This window comes from Cyprinus carpio, chromosome B20 (assembly GCF_018340385.1).
Source record: "Cyprinus carpio isolate SPL01 chromosome B20, ASM1834038v1, whole genome shotgun sequence".
Lineage (NCBI taxonomy): Eukaryota > Metazoa > Chordata > Actinopteri > Cypriniformes > Cyprinidae > Cyprinus > Cyprinus carpio.
The window spans coordinates 3,451,986-3,475,632 of record NC_056616.1 but is presented as its reverse complement, the minus strand read 5'-3'; the positions used below and the strand labels follow the sequence as shown (position 1 = coordinate 3,475,632).

The 23,647-nt window shown below is 34.5% G+C and overlaps 2 protein-coding genes across 4 annotated transcripts in view; both read right to left on the bottom strand.

Moving 5' to 3' along the window:
* cep170bb (centrosomal protein 170Bb) overlaps positions 1 to 634 on the bottom strand; it is a 30,650-nt gene extending 30,016 nt beyond the window's left edge. The window contains exon 1 of the mRNA XM_042746296.1: positions 349 to 634. The gene's annotated coding sequence lies outside the window, so the exon portion shown is untranslated. The remainder of the gene's footprint in view (positions 1 to 348) is intronic.
* Positions 635 to 5,640: 5,006 nt separating this feature from the next.
* On the bottom strand, positions 5,641 to 22,727 carry LOC109058889 (RAC-alpha serine/threonine-protein kinase-like). 3 transcript variants are annotated; one of them, XM_042746670.1, is made up of 13 exons: positions 22,507 to 22,727; positions 17,710 to 17,852; positions 13,200 to 13,328; positions 12,933 to 13,044; positions 12,634 to 12,760; positions 12,230 to 12,361; positions 11,999 to 12,064; positions 11,193 to 11,261; positions 10,862 to 10,987; positions 10,577 to 10,705; positions 7,126 to 7,340; positions 5,901 to 5,988; positions 5,641 to 5,802 (listed from the first exon to the last, which is right to left on the bottom strand). In XM_042746670.1, the coding sequence occupies exons 2-13, from the start codon at positions 17,753 to 17,755 to the stop codon at positions 5,656 to 5,658; spliced, it is 1,386 nt and encodes a 461-aa protein (XP_042602604.1). In that variant the 5' UTR covers positions 17,756 to 17,852; positions 22,507 to 22,727; the 3' UTR covers positions 5,641 to 5,655. The 3 variants fall into 3 exon arrangements, with proteins under 3 accessions (XP_042602604.1, XP_042602605.1, XP_042602606.1); XM_042746671.1 differs by lacking the exon at positions 22,507 to 22,727 and adding an exon at positions 20,464 to 20,621; XM_042746672.1 differs by lacking the exon at positions 22,507 to 22,727 and adding an exon at positions 20,499 to 20,613.
* Positions 22,728 to 23,647: the final 920 nt, after the last annotated feature.

Genomic DNA, 23,647 nt, shown 5'->3' with positions numbered 1-23,647 from the left:
GTAGTGATCAGCTGCTATCGCACCAGCACAGAGACACGCCTTCTGCTGTCTTTATCTCCTTATTTACATCAGATATCAATGTGACATCAGTAACCTATGCATGGACCAAATACACGAATTCACAAATATTTAGTCATATTGATTTTCATGGCTGAATTAAGACACCTCTCCGATATGAGATGATTCGCGTAATTTAACCGCATGTCAAACTACTCAGTATTCTGTACAAGAAATCGTTACACGTATCAAAAACATTAACCCTTCTACACTGTGAAATGTGATAAATCTAGTGCGAATCTGGCCTTTCATCTTCAGCCCCTGATGATGCTGAATATCCTCCGACCTTACCTACAGTACTCCAGATGCACTGATCTCTCCCAGATAAACAAAAGAACTGTCCCCTTCCGCAATACTGTAGGCGCTTCCTCGACTACACGATGTTATTTTGCGAAATCCAGTTAAAAGATCGTAGATTCTCATCAGTGTTGTGGCTCCATGTAGACTACACCCTCTCCCGTTAGACACAGGTCACGCTGTCATGGCATCTGCGTCCAGCGCCGCCACCGGTGCATTTCTACAGCCGAACACTGCAACACCAGACTGAACCACCAAGCACCCGAGACGGTGTCCAGTATATGAAGACACTGGCTTTTTCATTGGCTCTAGTGGAGGTGGGGTATATAAATAAAATACAAACAAATAAATGCTGGGAGATAACATGTTTAAGTAGCCCGTATAGGGTCAAATAAAGACGGAATGAGGTAATGACACTGCACTGACAGCTTTAAAGAAAATTATTATTTTGCATTAATTCTTTTATTGCTAATTTCATGTCATATGTCTAATTTCATTGTCTTTAACCTCTTATCTAATTTGTCAGTGCATATTTTAATGTGAGTATGAATTTTGAATAGATTTTTATTACTATGTCAGGTCATTTTTTCACATGTAATGCGAAGTAGCCTACTTTAAAAACGTAAAGGTAAAACACTTTTTATATGATTAAACATTATATAATGCTTAAGAGATGGTTTGCTAATACTGCATATTAATGCACATTTTCTAAGTGCTGTCAAACCACGATTTTTCGCATACAAAAAAGTTTGCTTGCATAATATACAGCATGTGTGTGTGCTGTGTATAATTATTATGTATATATAAATACACACACATACAGTATATATTTTAAAAAATATTTACTAGTATTTAGGCTACATGTATATATTGACTGTACATTACATTACATTTAGTCATTTAGCAGACACTTTTATCCAAAAGCGACTAAGGGCAATGGAAGCAACCAAAATCAACAAAAGAGCAATGATATGCAAGTGCCATAACAAGTCTTAGTTAGCTTAATGCAGTACACCTAGCAATTTTTTTTAATTATATAATAAATAAAAAGAAAACAGATAGAATAGAAAAAGAATAGAGCAAGCTAGTGTTAGAGGCCTGTTTCACTTTTGTTAATTGTATAATAAAAAGAAAACAAATAGATAGAATACAAAAAGATTAGAAAAGCTAGTGTTAGTTTTTTTTTTCTTTTAAGAATAGAATTAGAATAGAGAGGGCTATAGGGTCAAATAAAGATGGAAGAGATGTGTTTTTAGCTGATTCTTGAAGATGGCTAAGGAATTATTTATTATTATTCATTTATATTCATATAATTTATATTATAAATAAATATATTTAATATATAAACATAACATATTTTCTGAAATATATACATACATATGTGTGTATTTATATATACATAATAAATATACACAGCACACATACACAGCCTATATTTTGTAAACAAAAACTTTTATTTTGGATGCGATTAATCGTTTGACAGCACTAGTTCTTATATAGGCTATGTGTCATAAATTTTAAAGTAATATTAATCAACATTTGTATTATATATTGCTTAAGAAATGTTTTTTTTTTTTAATATGCTAAGTAGTTACAGTGTTTTAAATTTGCTTACACACTAACAGTTGTACTTTAGGCACACTTACTTCACACCAAACCTTCAAGCTCATGATCTGCTTTGCCATTTAAACGCAACACTTACAGTATTTACTGCTTTGAAATCAAAACTCAATGTTTTGAGTAATAAATAAATGATGTTTAACCCTTGCACTTTTTTTTACAGAGGAAATATACCTAATTTGTTCACTACGAAATCTAAACTCATTGTTTTGAGAAACTTATTTTTCAGTCTTTCAGCAGTTCTGTATATAGTACTGTGTAATTCTATGTAAATATTGAAGATGCATACAAGTTACTTATATTTCTGATTGTTTCAAAGCAGTGGTAATTCATATTCTGCTGTTAAGCAGCTCTAAGAAGCCAAGTACAGCTCGTCAGTTCAGTGTTAATTCATTCAGTTCAATGAAAAGTTTATAAATTCTGCATGCACACTGTACATACAGTGTATTTTTTTACGTGTGAGTATGATAAACTCCTGTGCACTCCACTACACAATGAACAAGCAAAGTCAAAAGATAGTAGTGTTTTACATTTGTCATATCCATGTGTGTTTAGGATGTGCCTGTATATAATTAATCATTTGATGTTTGTGTGATGAGTTACTATACAAAAACAAAGTTTAATGAGTAAAATAATTTTAAACTTATTTTCTTTTGCAAGAGATGTGTAATGTTGTGTACATATTTTGTGTATGTTTAGAGAAAAGGAGCCATTAAGCATTCAATAATAATAATAATAATAATAATAATAATAATAATAATAATAATAATAATAATAATAAAATAATATAAATTTAAACAACAACTGTAAAAAGGTCACAATACTTTGATTCATATAGTCTGCACTGTACAAAAAAAAAAAAAAATTTTGGCACATGCGGTTGCCAGAATAATTTTGTAAAAAATACAGAAAAACTGTAAACTCATTTACGGCCAAAAACTATAAATTTTACAGTATAAAACTGTAATTTATAAACAAGAAAATTTGAATGTAAACCAATAAATTCAACAACATACACTGTTATTAAAGTCTGTTTTGTACCTTTAACATACGGATAACCACCATAATAATGCAGGTGGTAAAAGAGAAAGCCACATGAAGAATCAAAGCTCATCACAAGTAGCTTCGCCACAAGCAGAAGTATATATTAATATATTAATTATTAATTATATTAATATAGTCATTCATGCAAACACAAAACACCATCATGGTAACACATGTGATACTTAAATAATGCAATAAACGTTCATTAAACAACAGAAGATGTGACATTAAGCCCAAATGTACATAACTGATAACAAAAACTATTAAAAAACATGATTATTTAAACAAAATACTTTCAAATATGGAGTGTCACGCAGGGAATTCTGGGAATATCAGTTTACAGTTTTTGACTGTAAATTATACATTGATTTGTTCTTGTTTTTACTTCTAAAAATTAACAGCATTTTACCGAAAAATTACATGAAATGTCTGGTTAGATCTTTTACAGTCTTTCCCTGTATATTGTACGTGAACTTACTGTTAACCTATTAACAGTTTTTTTTTTTTTATATATAAAAATTTTCAACATTTTACAGTTAAAATTACACATTATATTACAGAAGTGATACACATTACCAACCAACATTCAATTATATTTCTGGGTTTCATTATTCAAATACGGACCAAATACATTCTAGCAATGCTCAGTATTTGTTAGTTTTATCTAAAGTTTTATCTAAGGGGCAAAATGCTGAAACATGCTTGCCCTATTATTTATATTACGATGCAACTTTTAAAATATGCTAGATTTTCAGAGACCCAAGTTGTTGACGTCAATTCAAAACAAATAATAATCATAATTTATCCCAATGTCTTCAATAAAAAAATTCAACACACTGAAATAAAAGCCAAATAAAATGTTTTGCTTGAATTAACTGCAGCATATTTTACAAAATGAAAGGTCTGGAAACTTTAGTAACAGATTCCTTCCAATACAATTCTTAAATAAATGACAAAATAAATATTGGGTACCATGCAACATGTAAACAAAAACAAAAATAAAATAAAAAATCTTTTGAATTATAAATCCATGTAAGAATGCTATTAAGTTAATTAAATTGATTGTTTATCTTTTGTGTATAAACGATGGTTTATATAATAAACTCATATGAAGACTTTTTTTTCCCATTTTCTTTTACTTTTTTGACAATTGAGAGTCATGAAAAGTGTGAATAAATTGCAGTGAAAGAATTTTTTTTAACTAATTAACCTCTATTACCACTAGCTGAATCTTCAGTTCATCTCTGTAAATTTCATGCAAATAGTGATGTCCTCAATGGGGCAAAACAATCTACTAGACTGAATTTCTAGCTGTTCTGTTTGAATGCAGAGTACTTTGGCAAATGCTTTGAATCTTTTGAAAGATCATTCTATCTAAAAGGGAATCAAAACAATCTTTAAAAAACAACAACAAAACATTATACTCAAACATAAGTCTCTAACATAACTGTAATTCATCACTTCTTTGGTATTAGGTTATATTATGTCCTTCTAGGACACAACCGTGATACACTACAGTCATACTTAAGTTGTATTTAAAATGTGGTCCGTAAGTAGAAAAATGTGTGCAAGAAAGTAATACAGGTTTGGAAAAACATGGCAGTGAGTAAATGATAACAGAATTTTTATTTTTGGTGAACTATGTCTTAAAATGTAAGAATCCATGCATTTGTAAAAATGTACAAATGACTAACAGAGAATGAATCCTGTTTCAAAAACCTAGCAATATGCAATAAAGAATTGGACTGAATGATGATCACTGATAAAATCTTTAAATTGTGAATACAGTATTCTTTTGTAGAAAGGTGTTACTACAAAATAAGTATAGTGCAGCAATAGCTATAGAAGTTATTAGCAGTATCTCAGGGGAGTGTATTTGTGTAGAAAGTGTGTTATTAGGAATGAGGAAAGGTTCACCCCAAGATCAAAATTCTGTCATCCTTTATTTAACCTCGTATTGTACCAAATGTGGTGACTGTCACGTCTACACAAGCACTGTAATGTGACACTACAAAAGCAAACAGAACCTATTATAACTAGTGATGCTGTCTACACTGGACGTACTGTAGCACAACACAACAAATAACCAACAGGAAACTGATGCCCTGTTCCATCTTTGGTGTACTACATGCACTTACATTACTTCTGCCAACTGGTCGAATGGATCTGAAATGTTCACTTTGATACATCCAGTATAGAAAATCTGAAGCTGATGCAGTAGTGTGGACATGATGTCAAATGACTAAATTAAAGTTTTGCCAGGATATTAAAAAATCTATTTAGGTTTCACATAAGGAACAAAGTCAAACTGATTTGGAATGACATGGGGGTAAGTAAATTATCACAAAATTTCTAGGTCAAGTATTCTTTTAAAGAGTTTTTATGCTGTGCCACTGGCAGAATATGAGAACTGAGGGAAGTGGGTTGTTTTTTCTATGTCTGTGGAATGAATGTTTTTTTTTGTCTGGAAAAAAAATAATAATTATTAAAACAACAGATATAAGAGTGTGAAATGTGAAATGTGTAATATTTCCTCTTTTTTATTTATTTATTTATTTATAATTTTAATTGTATAATTTTATACAGCAACCTGTAAATCACCACTAGGTGGTGCCTTCGTTATTATTCAAATATCTGTTAAGTGAGCGTTTTTAACATGTACTGTAAGAAAGGGGCATCACCTTGGCCTGGGGGTGTGATAGTGATGGTCTGCCCTGTAAACTCCACATCAAAATAGCGAGTGTCTGTTTCTGAGGTTACCTGGGGCTTAAAGGGTGGTACAAGCTGTGGAGAAACAGATATTATATATATTTTTTTATTTAGTGGCCTCTCTTTATTACCAACAAGCATTTTGCCAATGACTACATGCTATTGTTATTCACCTTCTTCTCATAAACATCTTGCCACTCAATGCCTGCAAAGAACTTATGCTGCATGACTTCTTTTGCATCATCTGGACCTCCACCTAACCTGCAGAAAGAAAACCCAAGAACAGATAAACAAATGGCTACATTCCTTGTTACCTTAAATGCCTCTTCCAAGAACAGCTTTCAGGGAAGTGTTAAAACACACACACAAAACTATACTTTCACTAATCTAGATTTTCCCTGTCACACAGTTCTTAGTTCTTGCTTGTATTTTTTTTTCACTTGACCAAGTGATCAAGAGAACAGCATTTTTATTGACAAGCTGGCAAGTCAACAATTACTGCCACTATGTCACCACAAAGCACCTCTGTCAAGGCAATTTCTCGAAACATAATCTGATTCACACTGTACCCATCAATATTTTGGTTAGCTAATCCATGCTGGTCACTCAGCATAAACCAGTCTGATTTTAGAGGGTTTCTGGCCACTTTTTTCTGATCAGGATGATCAGGCAGCAGGAATATATAATAAACAGTGCAAAAGCAAAATAATGTCACGGATGACTATTTGTAAGACTGTTAGTTTAAATCAATTGTCCCCAAAAGACAAAGAGTCTTCATAGCTTGTGATACATCTTTATCTAAACTTACCATCTGTGAGTCCATCTGCTCACTATTCTATATCAGGGACTGTTCTTCTACCACATTTAAAATAAACCACTCTTGTCTCTGACTAGCAGTTTTAAATCTTGGCCACTATAGTCAATCCCCATTCCTATGCAATAAATAAATAAAAATTAAACATGTGAAAAAAAAAAAGAAATAATGTTCAGTACATTTGGCTATTTTTAGTACAAAGATTAGGTACCAAGTGGCATTGCTAAGGTAGCTCAACTGCCCCTAAAATTTTAAGATTTCATTCAAATGTGACAAAGATGTATAAATATGTATATTTTTGGCAATATTTTGCTATGGTGGTATTACTGCCAACAAAAGAAAAAAATTATCTTTATTTGACCATTATTTTTTTAACCTTCATTCAGGGACAAGGTTGCATGTAAACTGCTCTTATTAAAAAAAAATTACAAATCAAATAAAAGACTCACAGACCTTCCAAGTGATGTTATGAATCAATTACTTGAGAGAAAATTATTTCATTCATCATGAATTCTTGAAACAATGCAAATGGAGAAGACTACACAACACTAGAAGTGACTTCAAAACAATCAGAGGTCTCTCACCGCTGCTTTGGGTCTTTCTGAAGCAGTCCTGACAGCAAAGATTTTGCCTCAGGTCCAAGTGTACGAGGAAAACGGATCTCACCCATGAGGATCAATTCAAAGAGTTTCTCATGATCCTGGTTGTAGAAGGGCAGCCGGCCGCACATCATCTCGTACATGACTACACCCAACCCCCACCAGTCCACCGCCCGGCCATAATCATTGTCTTCAAGAACCTGAGAAAGAGCAGGAGAAAACCAAAATTGGGGCCAAGGGGTCAGGATTTCACTGGCTGGCATGGTAGATATCTACAATATCATGGAAAATGTTTTTTTTTTTTTTTATTTTTTTTTTTTTTTTATTGAAAACCATTTAAAATCTGTTGAGTATTCTGACAAAAAAAAAATATTAATTTAAATTCATGTAAAATCACAAATATTTCATTACAGTTTAACAGATGTTTTAACAGTGATTTTTGGCTATTTTATGCCTTTCACATCACAGCTCATGGCTTGTAAGGACATACGTTCTCAACATCTCCATTAGGTATGTTCAATTTGAAGAGGCACTGTGCAGACCAATCGGTGTATGACATCAAAGTACTACAAGAGCGATTCAAAAGCATAAGGAGCCATCTGCTCTTTAATCGCTTTCGCTGTACTATTATTATCCATGATTAATCACGACAGATCAGATGATAGCATGTGGAACTGATTAAAATGGTGGTATATTCCCAAAAATCCTCTTAAATGCTTGAAAGATGGAAGACAATTTTCATTTGTATATCGATTTTTACATTACACATTTAGTGCCCACATTTACCAACAAGCTATAGATTATAGCAGCTGGCAATAGATTAGTTTACATATGGCCACGTTATAAACAATCACTTAGCTGAGATTTGCTATATAGCACATATCGCTTTATGTCAGTATGTTTATGTGAATAACACTGGATGTATTTGAAGTAATTGCAAGTTGGCGTTATTAATACATTATGCTATGATATGTAAATCTGTAAGGTTTGAAAGCTATAAAATCTGTAAGGTTTTGTTCTATTTCTATTTGGTGTAATGACAACCCTTAATTTGTATATACAGTATGTGGATAAAGCTGGATATATTTATAGTAATTGCAAGCTGGAATTATTGATTCATTATGCAGTGATAAGGAAATATATAACACGCAAAAGGTGTGAAATCTAAACGTTGGAGGAATCACAACAGCACTGTAATGTACAGGTCTCACTCTACTGCATACATAAGTGTAGTCAGGGTCTGCCCACAGTTAAAAGTTTTCAGGGATAGCCAGCACTGAACCAAAAGGTCAGTGAATCAGATCCAGACTGCACGCTCCAGAATCTTATTACACAATGATACAAATTGACACCACTTAAAGGGATAGTTCACCCAAAAATCAAAATTATGTCATTAATGACTCACCCTCATGTCGTTCCAAACCCGTGAGACCTCCGTTCATCTTCGGAACACAGTATAAGATATTTTAGATTTAGTCCGAGAGCTTTCTGTCCCTCCATTGAGAATGTATGTACGGTATACTGTCCACGTCCAGAAAAGGTAATAAAAACATCTTCAAAGTAGGTCCATGTGACATCAGAGGGTCCGTTAGAATTTTTTGAATTCATCGAAAATACATTTTGGTTCAAAATATCAAAAACTACGACTTTATTCAGCATTGACTTCTCTCCGGGTCTGTTATGAGCGCGTTCACAACACTGCAGGTTAGTAGTGATATCCGGTTCGCGAACGAATCACTCGATGTAACCGGATCTTCTTGAACCAGTTCACCAAATCGAACTGAATCGTTTGAAACGGTTCGCGTCAACAATAAGCATTAATCCACAAATGACTTAAGCTTTTAACTTTTTTAGCATGGCTGACACTCCCTCTGAGTTTCAAATAAACCAATATCCCGGAGTAATTCATTTACTCAAACAGTACACTGACTGACACTGATGACCGAGCCAGATCACGAACGAAACATGACTCGTTCTCGAGTCAAGAACCGTTTCTGTTGGACGCGTCCGGTTCGAGAACCGAGGAGCTGATGATACTGCGCATGCGTGATTCAGACTGACACACAGCGCGTCTGAACCGAGCTGGTTCTTTTGGTGATTGATTCTGAACGGATTCTGTGCTAATGTTATGAGCGCGGGTAAACCGAAGGCTTGAATCAAGGGCAATCATCGCCAATGAAGTCATTACGTCGAGCGCAAAAGAACTGGTGAACCGTTTTCGGCAACCAGTTTACTGAATCAAACTGTCCGAAAGAACCGGTTCACGGAGAAGAACAGAACTTCCCATCACTACCGGTGATCCGAAAACCGATGCAACCGGTTCTTGACTCGAGAACGAGTCAATGTTTTCGTTTGTTATCTGGCTCGGTTCAAGTCAGTGTACTGTTTGAGTAAATGAATTACTCCGGGATATTGGTTTATTTGAACTCAGAGGGGAGTGTCAGCCATGTTAAAAAAGTTAACAGCTTAAGTCATTTGTGGATTAATGCTTATTGTTGACGCGAACCGTTTCAAACGATTCAGTTCGATTTGGTGAACTGGTTCAAGAAGATCCAGGGGGGGTTACATCGAGTGATTCGTTCGCGAACCGGATATCACTAAACTGCAGTGTTGTGAACGCGCTCATAACAGACCCGGGAGAGAAGTCAATGCTGAATAAAGTCGTAGTTTTTGATATTTTTGGACCAAAATGTATTTTCGATGATTCAAAAAAATCTAACGGACCCTCTGATGTCACATGGACTATTTTTAAGATGTTTTTATTACCTTTCTGGATGTGGACAGTATACCGTAAATACATTCTCAATGGAGGGACAGAAAGCTCTCGGACTAAATCTAAAATATCTTATACTGTGTTCCGAAGATGAACGGAGGTCTCACGGGTTTGGAACGACATGAGGGTGAGTCATTAATGACATAATTTTGATTTTTGGGTGAACTATCCCTTTAAAAGTGCATAGCAACCCCCCACTTCTGTATGAATGAGCTCTTGCATTCAAAATGGTCTTCAAAAGACCAGATCTAATTAAAACCCCCAAAGCGGAAGACTCGCTTTGTCTTCCTGCACTTTCATGTCAGCAGGAAGACATATAAGAGAGCCATAGGCCACACATTAGTGCCGACACATAGAGTGTCAATCCCGAAAGGCGATGGTAGAGAAACAGAGAACCAAAAGGCACTCTGGGCTGTCCTTCTCAAACTGAAAAGATTCACCTCTGCCTAGCCGAATGAATGGACTGAGGAGGCAAAATCCATTCTCTGGGCCTCAACCTTGAGAGAAGATCTGCTTCCAGAGATAGAAAAAAATGTGTTTCTTTGTTCCAACCTGGACTTCCTTCACTATTCTCTGTTCATACAGATATTATTACAGATTATATTTACAAACTATTAGTGTATGGAACTCATTTCACATATCTTTCGTCTAATGTTTTCTTACCTCTGGAGCCAGATACTCTGGTGTACCGCAGAATGTCTTCATTGTTGCTCCCTCTGTAATTCCCTCCTTGCACAGGCCAAAATCAGTGATCTTTATGTGGCCATCTTTATCCAGCATCAAGTTCTCCAATCCACAGAATAATTTAGTTGTTATGTGATATATTGGTTTGATAATGATATAACAAGTAGCATTACACTAAATACAACATAACTGACAAGTCATTTTACATATTTAAAGTTATTAAACATGATCCATCTTGTATGGAATTTTTTCCACAAATCTCACCTTTAAGTCTCTATAAACAACGTTTTTCTCAGAATGAAGGTAATCCAGGGCTGAGACAATCTCTGCTCCATAAAACTGTGCTCTCTCTTCCGAAAAAACGCGATCTCGCGATAAATGAAAGAAAAGCTGTGATATAAGAACAAATACCCCATAAATATCCCAAACGATAAACAGTAAGACCATCTGGAATTTTGAATATTCTGGGATAAAATATATTATATGTAGTACACACATCATTTAAATAAAGCATTCGACTGCATGCAAATTAAATAATTACTTCATTAATTTTAATAAACAATCATCACTAAACTTCACCTTTACAAGATCTCACCTCTCCACCATTTGCATACTCCATAACAAAACATAATCGGTCATGAGTCTGGAAAGAATACTTCAGACCCTGAAACACAGGTGACATTAGGTGTTATAACATCAGCTATTAAAGTAATATTTACATTTATTCTATAGTTTAATATTGATTATCAGTGGAAACAAAAAAAGCTGAATTTTTCTGCTAATTCAGAGATCCTCATAGAAATCTAATCCAATCCAGATATATTGTCTGGGATTGCGGGATATTATATTCCACAACGCTTCTCCTGATTTATTTTGACCTTTGACTAACTATTTTCTCGTGGCATGTTTCAACTGCCCACGCAGCTTTCTAAACGGAAATCATCATCACTTTTTGCCATCTGAAATCAATAATAAATTACTGATCACAAAAAGTGTAAGAATGTAAGAATCTAATCAGCATTAACTTGATTGAAACTTTTAAAAAAGACAAATTTTATGTAGCCCTGGATTTAAAATAGTTTGAAGTTTGAAATTATTACCAGTATAGATGGTTATTTTGTGGTAATGCAAATGTTTTGAATATTCATAGACACAAATGTTTATGCCAGGCCATAAATTGACAAGAACTATGCATGGATGCCAATCCTTATGCCACCCAATAAACAATTTTATAGATCTGCCCCTGCTCAATGAAATTATTAATTAAAAATAAACATAACCCAAGATCCTGTCAAAAAACTGAACCTGGAATGTTCCATAAATTAGTACTAGTTTGTGATAAAAGCAAATTATAAAATGTCTTTTTACTCTTCACAATAACATTTGATATAATCAGCTTACTGTTAAAAAAGGGTGTTTGGAGTTCTGGAGGACCCGGTTTTCAGTAAGTGTGTGTGCTACCTCATCCTGTAAATAAAGTAATGAAAAGAATTTGTTAGACCTTCTAATATGAAGTAACTACAATTTATGCATTTAAATAGAACTTGCCAAAATACACTGTACAGGCAAATAGACAAAACCAATGTTTAAATTTACTGGAAAAAAGTAGACAGAAAAAAGCAAAGGACCTACTTTTGCTACTATCACCTCCTTTTTAAGAATTTTCATGGCATAGTATTTTCCCGTGGCTTTCTCCTTCACCAGTATGACCTTTCCAAAAGTTCCTTTCCCCAAGAGTTTGAGGTATTCAAAGTCATGCATTGTCTACACAACAGCATAAAGAAAAGTCTTTGAGAAATACAGTTTTAAAATATCTATTTTAAAAAACAAATCTAAGGTACAAAAATGTAATTTACACAGAATATTTTATTTTGTTTTTTTCACCCTCTGAGTGAACTGAAGTTCACTTCATCTTACAGTGTTTACTTAAGAGTTGTTTAGCAACATTAAAAAATATTTTAACCTAAAGAAAAAAAATATCACACTGTATCTTTAACTTTCTATAGAAAGAGTAGAGAGGACAAGAAACTCTCTACCACTTTGAGTCGAGGTTTGGACAGGTACATCTCCATGTCCATAGGGTCGGGTGAAGAGTCCATTCTATCTTCCTCCTGCTTCTGTAGACTATCTGCCACAGCCTGGATGGTCTTCGTCCACTCCTCCCTGCCAAAAACAAGAAAGTCTTGTAGGGGAACTCTAATTTTACAGCTTTCTTTTGTTCAGTAAGAGTTAAAAAAAAAGTACATTAAGGAACTTGAGAAGTGATATCATAAATTAAAGCTAAACAGTAGATGCTGTACTGTATACTGTCTGCTTCTGAATACAACATACTAACCTTTCCTCTGGCGTCTCAACATGAAATGTGCGTTCAATAACAGTAGTCCACTGCAGGCACCGAATAATAAAAGTGTTTGCCTTTGGTCGCTCTGTCTTCATCAGCTGACATTCTGATGGAATAAAAAAGAGAGAAAGAGTGTTTTTTGTTATTTTGGTGTTCTTAGGTGGGGTTAGGAAGGGATGCAAAAGGGGACAAATACAGCAAAAAAAGCATAGTGTGTGTGTGTGTTCCTCTGCAAACTGATAAAACAAAAGGGCTACCTACGGGCCACTGAAAAGTTATTGAGTGGAGTTTCCAACTGGTCAACATCTTGTGGCCGCTCTTTGTACCCAATAAATGTTCCATCACTCTTGAGTAAGAAATATCTTGGTCTCCATGTTTTTATGTATTCTCCTGGAAATAGATAGATTAGTAGAACAAAACATATCCAAACATTACATGGAAACATTTATGTATTAATATTTAATAAACTTATGTTATGCTAACATGGATCATTAAATACATTAGGCACTATTATGTTATTATTATAAAGACACATTTAAACCGGAGGCATAAGTGGTAATCAAAACACATTTTGTAATATCTAAGATATATATGATATGGTATATATGATAAATATGTCCACCACTTAATTTAAAAAAAAAATGTTTTTTATGTTTTTAAGTCTCCTCCTCACCATGGCTGCATTTATTTGACCAATATACAGTGTAATTACATATTTATTATCAGCAGTCATTATGTCAGTATTCAGTGTCACATGATCAATCAAAAATCATTCTAATATGCTGATTTGATGCTCAGCAAACATTTCTTCTTATTATTAATGGTGAAAACTGCTTAATAACTGAATAGAAAGTTTAAAATAACTGCATTTATTTTAATAACATTACAAACGTCTTTACTGTCACTTTTGATAAATTACATTTATATTTAAATTACAATTACATTTTTTGTTGAATAAAAGCAAAAATCTTACCGATGCTAAACTTTTGAATGATAGTGTATATGATAAATATTTGTAGAGTTTACATGACGTATAGTTTAGGAAGTTAATAAGTGGAGTGATGTGATATTCTACTTTAGTATTCTGTACATTTCCTTATAATTATCACTTATCATGCAGTTTTACAAATAACCCTAGAGACTAAATGGAAAATTTCTGCTTTTGAAAATGTCACACCACAAGACTGTTTAAGAGACAAGGTGATCGAAATGATAAAACCCTGGAAGAAATGCTAACCAGTAACAGCACATTATAAAAAAAAAAAAGACTTTCTATTTTTTTTTTACTTAAAATCTTGATGTTAATATAACAGAAAGTGGGGGATGGCACCAGTAAAATTTTGTCTGAGCCCTGTGAATTTAAGCAGTAGCTCTTATTCTTTTACCAAATGTAGAGGGCACTAAAATTACAACAGCTTGTCACTCTAAAAACAGAATAATATGATTAGTAAATAATTACTTTCCAATTGAACTGCATATGCATTGAAGTTTTGCAATCAGGAAATAAGATGTAAACAATATAAATGTTGAGTTGTATTCCTTCTTATGTAGACACTCAAGCAGTCAGTATCTATGACCGAATTCTGGTAAACTACACAATTTACAGTACACATGTCACAGGCTGTTCTCCTTTAAACCATACAGACTGCAAGTCCACACCTACGACTAGTCCATTTCTTCTTGTTGGGGAAGTACCCTGCAGTACTTTAAGGTAATCAGTAAAAGGGGCATCCCTAAACCCTTAAAAAAAATAGAAGGTTGAAAACTTTCACTATAAACAGTTTTTATTTAATCAGCTTATCTACAGTCATCAAAACAAACAGGATGGTTTACAGTCATGGCCAAAAGTTTTGGCAGTGACATAAATTTTGTGTTTTGCAAAGTTTGCTGCTTCAGTATTATTTTTTCCACATATTTCTATGGTATATTGAAAAACAACGATAAGCATATCATAAGTTTTAAAGGCTTTTATTGGCAAAAAATATATAATGAGTAAATATTTACAGTGTTGACCTCTGTTCTTCATAACCTCTGCAATTCGCTCTGGCATGCTGGATATTAGCTTCTGGACCAAATCCTGACTGATGGTGGTCCATTCTTGCCTTATTAGTTCTCGGAGTTGATCTCAATTTGTGGGCTACTGCTTGTGAGAACTGAGGACTGACCACAGGTTCTCTATGGGATTGAGATCCGGGGAGTTGTCTGGCCACGGATCCAACATTTCAATGTAATGATCTTCGAGCCACTTCTTTATGAGCTTGCGTTTTGTTCTGTGGTGCTGTATGATTGGGTTGTTGTTTTGTAATTGTGAGATGGTCATGGCACTTGCTGGACACTCTGAGACGTCCTGAAGACGACTTCATTGCAGTCGACCCTCTCTCCTTGAAGTTCTTCTGAAGCATAATGATTGGAAGGGCTTCTTCCCTCCTTTTATAGCAATCATTCTGCTCTTATAATCTAATTTGTATGATAGTGACTTGACCTGACTAGTACTCATTCACACTTTCATATGTGCTGCTGATATGATTAGTCAATTAATGTTAGCTGGTCATTTTGTGTCCGGATCAAAAAACAGTGAATTTTTTTTTTCTTTGAAAAGTTCATTTTTTGGCCAGTGAAGCTTCTAGCAATTATTTAAAATGCATCTGATCACTATACACAATAATGAATGAATGAACAACCACAACAGCTTAAGCAACAAACTTTGCACAACACAAATTTTATGTCACTGCCAAAACTTTTGGCCATGACTGTAGTTCTGAATAACTCACTTAAGATAAGGTTCACACAAACTCAACTAGAGAAAAAAATACTAACATCAAATAAGACCAAGACAGTCTCTGTCGAATGCAAGAGTTCACATTACAATCAGAATTGTTGTCAGCTACACAAGCCTGCTCAAGTTTACTCAAAAAACAACAGTAAGAAGCCATGACTGCTGTTGGTGTTTGGGGTTTCATGGTTGGATTTTCATTTCTTTGTCGTTTTTTTTATTTTAATGTCGCCACATTAGTGGGACTTCTGGTAACTAAGAGTCAGGTTCTTGAAAACAGGAAGCGACACAAAAGATAGCGTGGCCACACAAGCAGTTTAAAAATGAGCTACTGCTATTGCTGACTCATATCTGCACTGATATACACACTTAAACATGCGCACGGTAAGATCATAACACATGATCGTCTAGGGAGCATGTCAGTCTTTTAAATGCACCAGAGAGACAAAAATAAATATTAAGGGGCATTATTTATTACTGTACTGTCAAAGTATCAACTGTCATCTTGTATCAAAAAGCTTCCATTAAGAAAGTTCAATTTTCACTAGTGACATTATATGATCTAAGCAATTCTCTGTGAAGAAAAACAACTGCACCAGCTCATCTCTGTGTGTATACATAATCAACAAGTTAGTGTGAAAAGTGTTCTGTTCCAGATTAAGCACAGACACAGTTTTCACTCAAGGACTTTCTTCTTCTTAAGGACATCAGCTACATTTATAAGACAGATGAGCAGAGGAACACTCCTTGTTAGTAAAGGGGATTATAAACAGGTGAGCATCTTTAAAAACACACAAATCCAATTATACTAATAAGTAAAATAAAATTTTGATGAAAAAATAAATATGCTTAACATTAACAGATGAACAAAAAATACATGCCCCCAGGGCCACACATAGGGAAAAAAAGAACTCCCTAAATCCCTTGTGGGCAAAACAAGCCTGCCGCCACGCTAAGCAGCATAAATCCAGGCAAAGGCAGAGCTGCTTTTCATCTGGGCCTAGAGTGCCATTACGGGTGGTGCCTGTCTGCATAGCTGAACTGGAATGACCTTGCCTACAGAAGCACACAGCCCTACACTGTCCGGCAGTCCATGTCTCATGGACCCTGGCAAAATGAGGATAGCAAACACCCCGAGTGCTTGATATTCAGCCCTTTTGCTGTTTTCTGCTCTCCACACCCTCAGGCTTTTTCCCTGCACACTGTTGCATCTGCCTCTTTGGCCCAATGACTCCGATGCTCTGTGGTTTGCAAGGACAGACATGCACTCAAAATTTCCATGCTTTGAGGAGTGCTACACAGTAATATACTCTCACTGACACGTAAAGTAGGAAAATTTACTTAAGAAAAATGTGATATGATTACATGTTGGCCAATGTTGAAATTACTGACTAAATAAGGAAAGAAGGAAATTATAAAACTACTCCACTAAAATAAACGTCTAAAAAAAGAAAAAGAATGGCAGCTTTTGTAAAAGCTATAGACACATGCAGCCTTTTGCATTGTCACTGACGTAGTGTTTACACTGGTGCTGAGCGAGGCGGAGCAGAGTGGGAATTTTCAGTTAACTCCCATGAAAGTTGAGCTTCACACTTGCAAGGTGATTTGTGGAATTGACACCAGATTGTAGAAAGCGCTGAGAGCAGTCAAAATACTCAACACAAATTAAATGAGGAAAGCAAAATGTCAGGCAGCAACAAACATTTGTGAAGTTTACGTAGTGACATTAGTCTTGAATGTTTATAAATATACAGATTGTGCAGCTTCTGTTGGATTTAGTGCATAAATCATAATGCAGTTTAGACTCTTAATTGTGAGTAGACAGGCTAGGTTTTTAGTATTTTTGGGCTAGGTTTTTATCAGTCTGACACTGCTTGGGACTTGGTTCATAACCACCTCTTATCTGGATAACTAACATGATCTAACGATAATAATATAAACAAAAATTGAATTTTTTGCTCGTTTTTCACAAGTATCCCATTTACACAGAATTTTTACCTCTCTTATGTAGCCATCCCTCCTTCACAATGACAATATCACTCATTGTGGCTGGAGAGAAAACCCTCTTGTCCCTTTGACTTGGACCAGAAAGTGGGAACTGTTGGATGTCTCCTGCCTAGACATTCAGCAGGACAAGTGGTCTGTAGGAAACAGAAGAAAATACATTTTCTAACTTATTTATATTTATTTATAAAGCTCACTTATATATATTTTTTAGCTTTATTCCACTGTTTAAAGCACAAAGCATGCTTGCACTTTTCATAAATGTCTCTCTTACTGAATGTATTGACATTGCATCTGGAGAAAAGAATAAAAAACACTGCAGAAAAAAAAACAAATACCAAGTTCTGTCATGAAACTCTAGATGGTGCAGGCTGATTTGTTCTTAACATAAATTGATGATATTCACAGCGTTTAACTGACTTGGCACAAGATGATTGGTCCATGTTGCATACGCAGCTAATTAGCTTACTGCTTCACATTTAAATGGCTGATTAGCATTCACTTCAGCATTGCAGCAGCGCACTTTCAGAGTTTCTCTAAAACCCTCCACCTTCCCCAGATCTGCTACGGGTTATTATTAATGCTTGACTATTTGTGCAGCAGTAGTAGAGCTGCACGATTAATCATTAAAAGATTGCAATCTCGATTCAAACAGCCATGCAATCCCATTTTTAAATGACAAAGATTCAAACAGCCTCACAAACAGTCTATTCAACTACACAGTATTATTTCTGACTTACAATCATTCATATTATCACAGAAATACTAGGATGAAAGTTTACAGTTCAGATATACACATTGATTTCTATTGTAGCGATCAAAATAGAGCAAATCCCCTTTTGAAAGTAACTGGCGCTTCAAATAACATTTGTGTCGACTGCATCGTTGAGTGAGTCATTGAATCATTCATTCAAATTACTTTTTCATAATTTTAATATTAAAAATGGGTGTATTAAATATTTTAAATACAAATATATATATTAAAATGTTTAATAATTCATTCAAATAAATTAAACACTTTTAAATAGCAGCAATAATATATTGTCACACTTTTTTTTTTGTTTAGTTCAGAATCGTGGGAGAATCATGATCTCTTTTTGAGACAAAAAAAATTGTGACACTCAATTTATCCAGAATCGTGCAGCTCTAAGCAGCAGTATCCTAAATACTCACAGCACCATATCGCCGTATTCACTGGCAGCAGCAGCAATAATCTCCAACTACGGCTAAAAGCAACAGCAGCAATTCAGCCGTAGGAGTGTAACAGATCTATTCTGCCAAGACCAAATACATAAACACTGTCTAATCCATTACCATGCTAAAATATTCTGAGTGTTTTCATAATAGAATTCACATGAAGAAATCTCCAGTGTTTACAACATCCCTTTTTCTACTTTACAGCTACTGCTACTTCCCTGCAATCTCTCATTATTTATTTATCTGACAATTATGTAATTATGCATTATGTTGTACTAGGATGATTGGTGGACCAACATAGCCATGTTCTTTGCCTACAAAACGTTGACTGATCAACTAACATTTATAAAACCATAGGTATGCCAGAACCTGCACAAAATTCCTTCTATTACCCCCCCACCCCCCCAATGCCTTGTTTGACTATGCTTAACCTCACAAGCATACCATTTACATACATGCATTTTCCCATTCAGACATGTTATTTTCATGTTGAATGGTCATAGTGATCAGGTTTGTATGCACAAGGTATCACAACCTACTGCACACAAAATAGCACAACTGCGTGTGGCAGCAGTTGTACAGTAGTGTGCCATTAAACTAATTAAACTGGTCAATGGACTTTTCAAACTGCGACAGCCAGCGGTGTTTCTATACAATCTACGTTATTAAGCTTTCTTCTTCAGAGCCAAGTGTGCATTACTGAGCTTTTCACTTTGTACACACAACAAAATTTAAAGGAGTTTTGAATTCTCATGACCTACGGATCCTTGCTGTTGGTAAAAATTAAAACATAGCAATCCAATACCAGCATATCTACTACTAATACAGCTTAAATATACTCTTAATCTACATGCCTGACATTTTTTTTTACTTTATAATAATGATTAAGTAATTTAATTGCTTAACTCCATTCACGAGCAGTATATTTAATGTATGAGTTTATATCAAATGTAACTGCTTTACATTTGATATACAAAAAAATAAATAAATCATTAATTCATTTATACACACCAGTAAGAGTAAATACAGTCAAGAGTCAATGGGATATTGTGTACACAACTGAATCCATATACAGTAAAATTCTTTGATAAAATTTTGCATATATATTTGGCACACTATTTTAAAAGACACAACAGTTAGAATATAGTATTAGAACAAACCGGTTGGGGAATAGCTTGAACTGTAGTTTTTGAGATTTGACTATTAAAACCTGCTGCCCTTGATGCACCCCAGAGCTATGCAGCCTCTGGCTGCTTGGAATGTAGTGAGAAAGAACAGCGATCTCCTGCCTAAGAGCCGTCTGAAACAACAACCCCATGTGAACTTCCCCTCCCCCTGCCTCAAACATCAGCAACTAGGAGATGCAGGTAATCCTCAAAATATACATGCATGCACTTAAACAAAAACGAGAGACAATGGCTGCAAGCCAAAAGATGGAAAGAAAGAAAGTTAGATGACATGCTAAGTGCATGAGAAGTGAGAAGTGCTGTAACAAGAAAATTCCTCAGACATGTACACGCAAAAATACACACTGAAGAACCATTTACTCACAATGATGCCAAGCAAATGCAAAGGTGCACACAGACCTACAACTCTCAGGCACAACAACCTTCTCTAACGACTCTCTCAGTCTGTCTGTCTCACACAAACCCACACACACCAGGGAAGTCTCATGTGTGTCAGCTTCACTGTCTGGTGCTGCCACTGAAGCTTGTCTCTGAGCGTGGCCCCTCCCAAAGCCGCCACGCTGCGGGAGAAAAAGAGAGAGTAAAAAAAAGTGGGCGGGCGACCAAGCCTGTGCTCAATGCAGTTCTCCATATGAACTCAATGGCCTCGCAGATGGTCACGTGGCATGAATAAAGCGAAAGAGTGAGAGACAGAGGCCTCTGAGAAGGCCACTGAGGCCACCCACCTCATTCAAAATTTCAGCTTTTGCTCGTGGCTCAGTGAGAGGAAGAAAAGGAGGAAAAGGCATCAGTCACCTAGTTTTTTTTTTAGCAGCGGCCAGTGCCTTGTTTTATTTCATCACTGCATTCGTATAGAACTAAGTTTACATTTTTAATTGCATGCCAGTTATATATCGTATAAGTATATACAGGTCCAAAGTTTGGAATCATAAAGATTTTTTAAAGATGTTTTTGAAATAAATATCTTATGCTCAGGTTGCAAATATTTAAACAAAAATACAGTATAAACAGTAATATTGTGATATATTTCGGCAATTTAAAATAACGATTTTCTCCTTTATTATATTTGAAAATGTACTGTAATTTATTCCTGTCATGACAAAGCTGAATTTTCAGCAGTCATTACTCCAAGTCTTCAGTGTCACATGATTAATATCACAATATTGTGTGTATTACTGTATTGATGTATTTCTAGTATTTTTGGTGAGTATATGAGACATTTTTGAGAATATATGAAGTCTTTCAAGAAGATTAAAACCGCCCCAAAACTTCTGAATGGTAAATGAAGGTGGAATATATATATATAATATATATATATATATATATATATATATATATATACTGTATATATATTTAATAAATACATTTTGCTCACATCAGTTCATATGTACAATTAATTTAGAACAACTGGTGTGTAAATAAATAAGGGATTATTTACAAGGTAGATTATAAAACCATTTCCAAATACAGAATAAAAAAATTCCAAACACAGAAATTAAAATTATTCTGGGTAAGACAACATGGTCTTGAATTACTGCTTTTAGAGGGCTGTTTGTTTTTATAATCAGTTCCTTAGCAACCACTATACCCCTGGTTGAGAATGGACCACCTTAAGAGAGCCGCCAGGTTTTTCAGCTTGAGAACATTTGTTAGAGGATTAAATGTTAGTTGGATGTAAGAAACGTTATGAGTCATCTCCGAAGTACTAAATATAACAATCTAAATATACAGAAAAATAATGATCGTCAGTAAAAAAGAAATCCCTCTCATTTTCTTATTCAATAAAAAATAAATAAGATTTAAATAAATCCACAACATTGATCAATCCACAGGGCTAGCTGGTTTTGCTAGACAATTGTAGATTTTATGTCAAGCATTTTTTCCTACATTCTAAACATCTTTTCCAACTTCATACAGAGAACATTGCTCCTGGGCACTAAGCTACCTCGGTTGACCACCACATTGCGCAAATGTACACCAGACAAAACAGCCTACTGTTTATAAAAAAATAAATAAAAAAACAAATAAAAATAAACCTGCATTATCAGCTGTAACCTTGTTGTATGAGTTCTATTATCATTTATTTATATATGGTCTAAGTCTATCTACATGTTTGAAGCCAAACATCACACGTGTATTAACATTTACGGCTTTTGAAAGCTTCCATATACTGTATAACAAATACATTCATTAAAAACAACAACAAAACCCTGACCGTCTGATTGCTTGATTGTTTTCTGAGTTAACAAATGTTGTGTACGCTCGGACAACTTCAGCCGTGATGCGGTTAGATGCCTGAGGAAACCATCTCATGTTCACTTCTGTCCAAAACAAGACTGCAATCATGCATACTTACAAAAAAAAAAAAAAAAAAAAAAATTCTATATGCACGTGTATCATGTCATACCCCAAGACTTCAGATGTGATTTCGGCTCATTTCACAGATTCTTCGAGCGTCTTCTCGGACAACTTATTTCCATCTTCTTGTGGGTAAAAGTCTGTCCTGCAAAACTCTTTCCGCTCTCTCTCTCTCTCTCTCTCTCTCTCTCTCTCTCTCTCTCTCTCTCTCTCTCGGTTATTTCATCCTTCATTTGGTTTTCCTTCATTCGTTCGTGATATTTCAGTGTGGTGCAGTAAGTGAGCAATGAGTTGCGCAGGCGGTGACGTCAGATTTTCTTAAACAGACCCAACATTTCCTCTAAGGCCTTACCACACAGCAAAAATGTTCCATTTGAAAATGTTTTAAGTAGGACTTATATATATTATTATTATAATTATAAGCTTATATATAAGTGTATAGTAGACTAGAATTCCTTTGTCTTTGATTGGCACAAAAAAATCTACAGTCTACAGAACAACAACAATAGAGAATGAGACAGGCCTATCATAAAACAATACTAATAAATAACCAAGAGGGGAAAAAATAAACAAACAAACATATATATATATATATATATATATATATATATCTATATATTATATGTGTGTGTGTGTGTGCTGATATACATATATATATTATATATATATAGCTATATATATATATATATATATATATAGATATATATATATATATATATATATATATATATATATATATATATATTCCGATTAACACTGCATAACGCCATCCATTTAAGATACGACGCTGGAATAGATTAGCTACCTGTAGTTTTGATTGCGAACAAAGTGGTTATTGAATTTGTCATCAGTGATCATATCCAAAAAATATATGCATTTCTGTAAATTATAATTGTATTTTTCCAAATAAAACAATGGTGAGTGAGGTTTAAAAAAAAACAGTTTACTACGAAATCATCATGTAGTGATTTGCAATGTGTGAACAAAAAGTGATTGTTCTAGTTTGCAAAAGAGTGAGGGAAGAAATTAACCTTTTCAAAGCGAATTAATTGAACCAATTGCCTCACAAAACTAAACACTGTTTCAAAGCTTTTGATACAACGCATGCTAGTGACACCTGCTGGTCAAAACTGTGTAAATGCAACAAACTCTGGCCAAAACATGCATAAAACGGCTTTTACAAACCTTTT

Bases quoted from the DNA above. Each gene is read 5' to 3' on its own strand.
- LOC109058889 (XM_042746670.1), bottom strand. From the start codon at position 17,755: ATGAGTGATATTGTCATTGTGAAGGAGGGATGGCTACATAAGAGAG. The intron at 12,065-12,229 runs GTAGGTCCTTTG...CTTTATTTACAG, and splicing joins AGGAGGTGATAGTAGCAAAA to GATGAGGTAGCACACACACT. The intron at 5,989-7,125 runs GTGAGAGACCTC...TTCTTTCTGCAG, and splicing joins CAGAAAGACCCAAAGCAGCG to GTTAGGTGGAGGTCCAGATG.